The sequence below is a fragment of the Pinus tabuliformis genome, chromosome J (genome assembly GCF_031772625.1).
Source record: "Pinus tabuliformis cultivar Carrire ecotype Pingquan chromosome J, CPIR1, whole genome shotgun sequence".
NCBI lineage: Eukaryota > Viridiplantae > Streptophyta > Pinopsida > Pinales > Pinaceae > Pinus > Pinus tabuliformis.
The window spans coordinates 769419760-769428806 of record NC_142295.1 but is presented as its reverse complement, the minus strand read 5'-3'; the positions used below and the strand labels follow the sequence as shown (position 1 = coordinate 769428806).

Genomic DNA, 9047 nt, shown 5'->3' with positions numbered 1-9047 from the left:
TTGTAATCTAAAGGTATTCCACATTCTTTGAATAAATATCAAAATTTAAATTTTATTATAAATTAAATTTTTAACTAGATTTATTTTAAAAAATAATAATAATAATAAACCAAATTTTACTCTTCACATAAAAACTTAAACAACAATTATAGCATTCTCCTAATTATATAAATAATGTCTAATATTCTATGAATGAATATAACAAATATAATATTCTATGAATGAATATAACAAATATAATATTCTCTTAATAAATATATCAATAATATTCTCTTAATAAATATATCAATAATGCCGCATTTTCTGAATAAATATATAAATAATGTCTTAACATTTACATCTTCCGGACAATAAAATCACTTAATCACAAGTCTCTTAGAGGGTAGTGTATGCCAAATTCTCCATTAATCTCTTTATCGTGCTCAAATTACAAGTCACAAGCCAACAAGTGATTTTAAGATCCCATGTAAAAACATGTCAAAAGTTAGAAACCAAAGAATTCCAGGGCGCATTTGACAACAAATCGAAAATCTCATCTAAAAGCCTTTCAAACGTTAAAATAAAAATACATTAACAATGATGCTTCACCGTTAGGGCCCATTTGTAAACACAAATCAGATTTCCTTTCAAAAGTGAAGAAACTAAAGATAATGCTTCACATTACAGGCCCATTTTCGAGACACGATTCAGGATAAAACATCTGAGATCTTTTCATAAGTGAAGAAACTAAAGATGTTACTTGACATTCCAGGACCATCTCGAGATGGTCAAGAAAGTCCAATAAGCAGTATCTGATCCTAATATTTATACTATATCATTGTTTTGGGCATCCAGACTTAAAACGTCCCACCGTGCACGGTGGGGAAAACACTGAAGGGAAATGAAGCCCACCTATTCTATTGAAACGGGTATCCTAGCGAAAAACGCGCTGGAACGAAACAGCCGTTCAAATCTAATGTTACAAGCGTGCAGCATGATAAGCTTTTCTATAGGTTGGTTCAATTCTTGCCTACCTCTGATCCGCTTTTGCATTGTACGAAGCCTCTGATGATAAAACAAAAAACCGAAGAAAAAAAAGAAGACGAATAGAAGCTGCAGTAATCAAGGTTGCACATGTGACATTTTGTTAATGAGGAGATGCATCGACAGCATCTAATTAGATTGGGTTTGCATGTTGCCACGCACTCACTCCAAAGAAATCGGAACCCACTAACTCTAAGCATGGGTTTTCATTTTTGAGATTTCTTCTAACAAATACTTGCATTCACCAGTCCAATCCACGGGGTTGCATGAACGAACTGTAATGCGTTGCCTCATCTCATTCATGTATTCGGACTGTGCTACGCTGATACGAAGGACGTGAGGAACCCACATAGCCTTCTTAAGCTCTATCTGGTATGCCTTCTGATCCGCTTCCTGTAGAACACAAATACCGCTCATTATTAGGCTTTGCGAGAAGCCATTCTAACTGGAACTTTTATTATAAGTTAAGGCTATGTGAGTGCCATACCTCAGATCTAATAGCTGCAAGCTCATCTGCTGTATGCCGAAGGATTTGCTCTGCTTGGTCATTGAAAACAGAAAGCCAGGCTTCACCACTTGAATCGGATGCCTTGACCACCATAATATACCTATGGCACATGCAAGTGAAAAGGAAAAAGGTTATTGGACTTCAAGACACTTTAGAGAAGAAAGAAAGGGTTACAACAAAAGCTATTAAGCCAATGTTACAACCACAATTACACTACAGCGCATGTGAAAAGTTATTGAAACATTATGGACTTCAAGAATATTTAGAGCAGAAAGAAAGGCTTGCAATAAAATCTATTAACCCAAGATTATAACCACAACTATTCACTGTCAATCTCCTAACGGAACTGTTGAAATTTACACCCAGAGTACAAACTTTTTTTCTATACACCTGGCAGTGCCCTATGCTAAAAATGCATGAAGATGGCCTCATTTAATTGCTCTAAATTCGTCAACCCCACCTTCACCTGCTTGCTTGGATGCTGCCATTTTACGGCCAAATTATTTGAAATGGCCATTAAAGTCAGAATAAATAAGCATTTAACATAGAAAAAAAATCCTTTAAATTCTGGTTCTCATATGCTTTGACACTGGGAAAACACATATAGTTTAATGGTAGGTTACCTTAGGCTGCACTCAGTTTCATGCTTTTGACAACCTTCACACCAATAACCTGAGCCAATCTCTTCAGTTACTTTCCGATTGCAAGTCTTGCAAGCACGGTACCACATTGGTTGATCAGGCTTAATAAAGCTGATATATACTCTGACATTGAAGTAGGCTGGCTGGACAAAAGCAAAAGCAAAACAATTAAACACAACTAAGCAACATTCTATCCCGTAAAAAATACCTAAAAGAAAAGTCATAGCAATACAATGATACGAACCTTTCCTTCACCTACAGAAGGCTCAACGATTTGGGAAAGAAATGCACGCTCAGAATACAAGGATCTGGAACCAGCCCTTGGAGTCCCGCTAGGAAGCGTGGAGGCAACAGGTGCCATCGATGAGCCCTTTCCGTCTGTGTCATACCTACGAAGCAATAGAGTATGAAGGATTACATGGAGTGTTTACGAAGCAATAGAGTATGAAGTATTACATGGAGTGTTTACCAAGCAGATGATAGTAAAATACAAAAGAAAAATATACAAGGTTCGAGATGGTAATGAATGCTTACCAGGAACGAAGCTTTTGAGCAACGGGGAGATCTGGGTTTATCATTAGAGTGCTTCTACCTGTAGTAGATAAAGATACTCCTGGGAAAGCAAATAAAAACCATTGTATTAATCAGCTATTGCAGTATCCTAAAAATGCTTAAAAGTATTGTTGCTGCAGAGTCAACTAGGTAAGCCCTGGCAAACCTGAGTAATCACTGACTTTGGCTGCCCTTACTGCTATTATAGGTCCATTGTCAACATTGTCAAGCAACTCTTGTCCTTCTTTCTTTGCAAGATCATTCCAGAGACTCACTACCACTGTCTTCTTGCTGCAATTGAATTCAAATATCCCACAAACAAAACTTAAGTTCCTTAGTAGGGGACTTTAGGGCAACACTGACATCAGATTAAGTTTTGAGATATCATACTTTGGCTATTATAGCCAACAATAATGTGAGGAGAGAAAAATGCACAACTGATACACAACTTTATATTGAAACTCTTACAATTCTAAACAAGCATAATCAATAGAGAAAATAGCAGTACGCCTCACCTTTCATCTGCAATTGTAATATCACGCTTGGGGATTTCTTCATTGTTGCTCTTCCGCCTAATGCTTAGAACTGGTGATACACTCTGAACAACTCCAATGACATCTGCAGAAAAAATCACCAGACAATTCAAACATGAAATGGAAGATAGAGATAAAAATGAAATGCCCAGTCACAAATAATATCTTTACTGTTTAAGCCAAACAACACTCACCAACAAGATCCCTTGAATTGACATATGGACCAAGCTCATCAACCTTGACAAAGTTGTGCTTATATTCTGGAATATGGGTTCCTTCCTCAACTGCTTCTTCAACTTCTGAATTTGCATGCAAAGTCATCTCATAATCATTTGCTACTGTCTTGAATTGTTTGTTTGCCACTCTAAGGGTTCCTTTTGAGATATAATAGACCTTGCCCAATTCAAACTTATTCCAAAACTTTTCTGCAGCTTCCTTAAACATAGTTGCCTGAATTTGAGTGCCCTGCAACACAGGAACAAAAACAATCAAGTGGAAACCCAGATACATGTAATATCCTTACCCATCTTGAACCATTATTATGCTATCATAGATATTAAATTTGGAATGGTTAGATATTTGAAGAATTTGAATCAAAATTAGAGACAGCAAACATTCAACAGTCTTACATCTTCATCAGTAAGCTCCACATTGAAGACACTGCCTTCACCCCTAGCATTACGAAATGTGCGCAAAGGCCCCTTGTTGGTGACTCGGACCTTAATAGTCCAGTTCCCTTGATAGGGATTGAGAGAAACTAAAGGATAAACTCTGCGTGACATTCCCAATCGTGCAGAAGGTGCAGCACTGCAAGTATATGAAAACATGGCATAAATCTATGTCCCCCTTTATTATTACTTTTAAATGCAATTAAAAGGCTGAGGCAATGAAGGTATGCAATACACAAATCAAGCTAAACATAGAACCATTGCACATCAATGAATATGAGAACAAAAGAAACAAAATAAAGCATTGAGAGTTGACTCTCATTTTGCCTCAAATTTGCTAATTAGGGCCCAGACACCTAAACAAAAAATAAACAAAGACTAACGCAAGGCAAGCATCTTCAGCATAACAGGCTAAAGACAAACGATAACAGCAGAAGGAGAGGTAACAAACTCAAACAAGCCCAAACATAGCCATCATGGTACAGAGATATTAACCCTACGCATGGAATTATAATGCATGGTTCCACAAATTTGGGAAAACTGCAAAATGAGACTTGTAAAGCATAGCAAACAAAATAGTAAATACAAATGATTTGTAAAATCTTCAAGCACATTAAAGAAAATTGAGATAAATGACCAATAATGGCATAATGCAATCAATTTAAATCATATAGATAAGGGAAAACCAACAGTGGCAACAGTAGCAGCCAGTCACAGTCTGGATATCAAACAGATGCTAGCTAAGTCCAGGCTAAACCCAGTGAATATGGATGCAGAGCATCAGAAAACAGCCTTGGAAGCCCTGGCCATGTCCCCCTGGCAACCAACCCCCTGCTCTGAAAAAAGGAGATTTCCATATGCATACAGGATGAAAAAAGACAGCCTACCAATAGCAACACCAGTTGGACAAAGGAAACATCTCACCCGTGACACTATAACAGCCCAACAGCCAGCCACATAAGCTCGATATTAATGGGAATATAGCTAACTTCCAAAATTTTGAAACGGGAATTTCCATAGAAAGATACATTAGACTTGTTTTAATTGAAATGGAATGAAGCATTCTCAGAATGCTTGAAAACTACATGAACACTGCTCACATTCAAAGATGAAGATAAACAGATGAACGTTTGAATATTTACTTTAGCAGCAGTGAAATGACTGGAATAGGAAAACACATCAACTAGAGAGAGCACAACAGTGTACATACTTCCCATGTTGCTCATGCACAATCTGAGCGGCAGACTTTGAAACGGTTCCATCTGTCTTGGCTTTTACTTCAGGTTTCATGCGCACCTCATTTCCTTCTTGTTTCACTTTTAGTTCACCGATTTCAGCATCAAGTGCAGGTGAAACAACTTCACACTTTATGACTATTAATACCCTGCAAATGGAAATAGAGACATTTTTATTCTAAACCAAAAGATAGTAACCAGCATTAAAAACAATAATATATGCCCATGGCAATTGGACAAGAGCCGAAACCAGTGAATCTAGTGCAAATTTGTACAAGGTGCTTAAAAGCAAACTTGTGGAATCGAATAAAAGTAGGCAATCCATGATTATCGATCTGTGATATAGTCAATGATTATGATATGTGATATAGTTGAAAGTAGAAGGAAAATTAACATTCGAAGCAAAGAAGTGGATAATCAGGGAGGAAAAGTATCGTGTATCAATCCAAAATTGCCTTCGGATTTAGTTTATTAAAATAAATTAAATATCAAAAATGAAGGTTTTGGAGCAAATAAATTTGCGTAGCAGAATAGGGATATTGGAGGGCAACAAGTCCCCAACAAAGGAGAGTGGGAAGAAATAAATCCCCAACTTGGGAGATTGGAGAGAAATAGGTTTCCACTTCCATAGAAAATTTATCATTAAAAAATAATAAATGGATTTTTTTCGATACAAAAGAAACTGGTTTCCATTTACTTACTGAAATTTTTAATCAAAAAATTTATATATTTGTATAGAAAAATATAAAAATTGGGAGAAATCAGTCCCAACTTTTTGAAAAAAAATATATAAATAGATAAAAACTGGGGAAAAAACAAAAACAAAAATCATAACAGCTGTACTGTAACGAAGAAGTAGAGTCGGGAAAACTAAATACATGTAATATGAAACGTAAGAATCAGGCATCAATAAAATGCAGGTAATGTGAAAGGGTGGAATTAAAGGTTACCTCTGTGGCTGATTCTGAATGGTGTTGCAAGTGTAATCAATAATACGAATAAGCCCTAGATTTTGTAGCTTCCCAGAGTTTACTTCGCCAGCCATACTCGTTGGGAGCATTGCCTTGAGCCTCGTCTTTCCATCGTTGGCAATAAATCTGCACCACAATCAGATCAAATTTATATAATATCGAAACAAGCAGTAAATCTACAGCATCTTAAAGACAGCGGCTATGGCCACAAGGCAACTCTCGGCCCAAATATTACCTTTTAAAACAAAAGACAAACCCTGATGAAAAACATAATCTTAAAAACGGTAGCAGGTGTTGAGAGATATTTACGTGAATCTAGTGTTGCTGCTCCCTACGGGCTTGAGATCCACGACCTGCACAACTACATCAGATAGCTCCGAGGGCGAAGGATTTGCGATCACAGCATCCAGGGATCCCGGGGTAACCATTTCCTTCGCCATAGTGCTTTGTTTCTTACAATCTGGCACAAAATGGAGCGGGAACAGCGACCGATCGGCAGCAGTGCGATTCGATCTGGGGACGTGGGATGAAGAAAAGACGGGAACGGTAGCGTAAATTGAAATGGAATGGAGTGGAAACGCGAATAGGGGGTTTGAAGAAGACGAAGGAGGGAAAAACAAACGAAGGCGGGAAGGAGGGAGTTTAATTTTGAGGATACCACAAAATATTTTGGGTATTTTGGCGGGACATTGTGACCGCGAGAATTAGTCGCGTGGTGTGAGTCCGTGATGAATTTCTGCCCATGGAACGTTGAAAGAACTAAAATTCGCGGCCGTCGATTATTATTTTATTTTTTTATTTTATTTATTTTTTGGAATCGGTTAAAAAAAAAAATTTAAAACTCAAAATGTTGGAGTGTTTAAATTATTTTTTTTAAGTGAAAATAGATTAAGCATTATTAAGAATTTCAAGGTATTCAAAATTTTTAAGTTTCACAGCTGTAATTTGATTTTCAAAAATTTGTATCGGACCTTATTATAATCTTGCTAGAATTTCCATTATTTTCTAGATTAATTTATAAGCTCTAAAATAGAAACTTCAAATACTTTTATTTATTTTAATTCAAAGGAGGAAAAGACTTTAATAAAAAAAAATTGAATCTGTTTTATAATTAGTTAGAATTGTAAATTTTAGTTGTTTATGTAATGTTTTGGATTTCTTAATTCATTTGTATATTTACACACAAAAAATTTAAAATAATTAAATTTTATCATAATTATTAATGAACTTTTTAAAAAATGTATAAAAAAATAAGAGTGAGTGAATATTGTGTAATGATTAATAACATTTTTAAAATAAATTAAGGGAAATATTTAATTTGTCAGCTTCATAATCTTTGTCACAATACTGACCTTCCTAGCCTTTTACAATGTCAAATTTGTCACAATACTGACCTTCCTAGCCTTTTACAATGTCAAAATTATAGTGAGCTCGGGAGGCTTCTCTCCAAGCTTTTTGAGCATAGGAATAAAATCTTAAATCAAACTAAATAATTTGTTTCTTTAGGTCTGATAGACCAAAGTTTGGTCTCAGCAGACATTAACCATCATCATCATCATGAATATTATTAGGTGTTTGGTTATTTTTCTTTTAATATGTATCTCATTATAATCTCTTTCACTTAAAGACTACTATAAAATAGTTACTACACTTGATACCAAAACATTAAGATATATATATATATATATATAAAATAGTAAAAGTAGAGAAATCTAAGAGAATAACATTGAAAGAACATAAATAGAAGCCACCCTTACTGCTTTTATCGATGGGGTGAAAGAAGTATTGATGGTTGATGTCAATGATTATATGTAATAATGTCTATAAATAATATGAAGGAAATCTTTTAATTTGTTGTCATGAATGTTGTTGGGTATTTGGTTGATTTTGTCATTAGGTTTCTTGTTTAGATCTTTTGAATTGGGCACACTATTATGTTGATAATTTTCCTATGGATGTCATTAAGGAATATGGGAAAGCATTCATTTGATTTCCCATGAACTTTTCCAAAAAACCATTTCAAAATTTTGTAAGTCCGAGCCCAAATCAATAAGGATAAATCATGTGGCATCCCATCCTAACATTTCTAACCATGAGGCAAATAGCCACGAAATTGAACTTTCAAATTTCAACCCTCATAAGCCATATCTCCACAATTCTTATAGAGAAAGTTTTGAAGGGAGGACCAAAATAACTATAATTTATGCATTGTGTGAATTAATACAATGTAGTAGAATCTAGACAAGCATCGGATTAATAAATTCCATGGTATGTAATTTTCCCTGTCCATAATGAATCATAAGACATCTAGAGCATGTGATGATATGGATTTTCATAGCAGAAACTACCATTAATTTCCAATCTACTCGTGAAAAAATATTCTAAACATCTTACCCAACCATCAACAATAATGGCGCTCTCTTCCAGTGCCACGCATTATGAGAAATTTCTTCTCTTTCCCTATTCAACAATCCCTCAAGGGTATTCTTCCCTCTTGTTATAACCAAGATTGAACTGTAGAAATTATGATATAGATTTGCAATTGCTCATGAATTATTAATCAAAATCACAAGACACAAACCTACTCTATTGCTTTGCTGATATTAATCCATAATTTAGAACAAAACATTTAGACATGTAATAAGAAATCACACACATGCAAATTGTATTTTCCCTTAAGAAAACAATATGCTAAAAACCCCAATGCCTACTTGCATTAATATAATTAATAGAGACATATTATAATTATTTTATCAACTAAGCAAACCTGCAAGTGAATAACCTATCTCTTTGCTCATTGAGAAGCTCTGACCCAAACTTAGTCAATTTCTACCTCTGCTTGAGCCCCTATTTACTTGCGATGTTGATCCGGACAGGAACGCAATAGAATACAGATACAAACATATACACCGAGAT

At 35.2% G+C, this 9047-nt stretch overlaps 1 protein-coding gene across 1 annotated transcript; it reads right to left on the bottom strand.

The window, feature by feature from the left end:
* Positions 1 to 566: 566 nt before the first annotated feature.
* LOC149228994 (replication protein A 70 kDa DNA-binding subunit B-like) lies at positions 567 to 6773 on the bottom strand. Its single transcript, XM_089375765.1, has 12 exons — positions 6441 to 6773; positions 6111 to 6257; positions 5136 to 5309; positions 3887 to 4064; positions 3452 to 3722; positions 3240 to 3342; positions 2891 to 3015; positions 2707 to 2785; positions 2417 to 2561; positions 2155 to 2315; positions 1511 to 1631; positions 567 to 1416 (listed from the first exon to the last, which is right to left on the bottom strand). Exons 1-12 carry the CDS (start codon positions 6569 to 6571, stop codon positions 1216 to 1218), a joined length of 1836 nt encoding a protein of 611 aa, XP_089231891.1. The 5' UTR covers positions 6572 to 6773; the 3' UTR covers positions 567 to 1215.
* Between the last annotated feature and the right edge of the window lie 2274 nt (positions 6774 to 9047).

Coding starts and splice junctions, on each gene's coding strand:
- LOC149228994 (XM_089375765.1), bottom strand. CDS start 6,571: ATGGCGAAGGAAATGGTTACCCCGGGATCCCTGGATGCTGTGATCGCA. Junction 2,786..2,890: donor CAAAGTCAGTGATTACTCAG/GTTTGCCAGGGC, acceptor TTGCTTTCCCAG/GAGTATCTTTATCTACTACA. Junction 1,417..1,510: donor TTGCAGCTATTAGATCTGAG/GTATGGCACTCA, acceptor TGTGTTCTACAG/GAAGCGGATCAGAAGGCATA.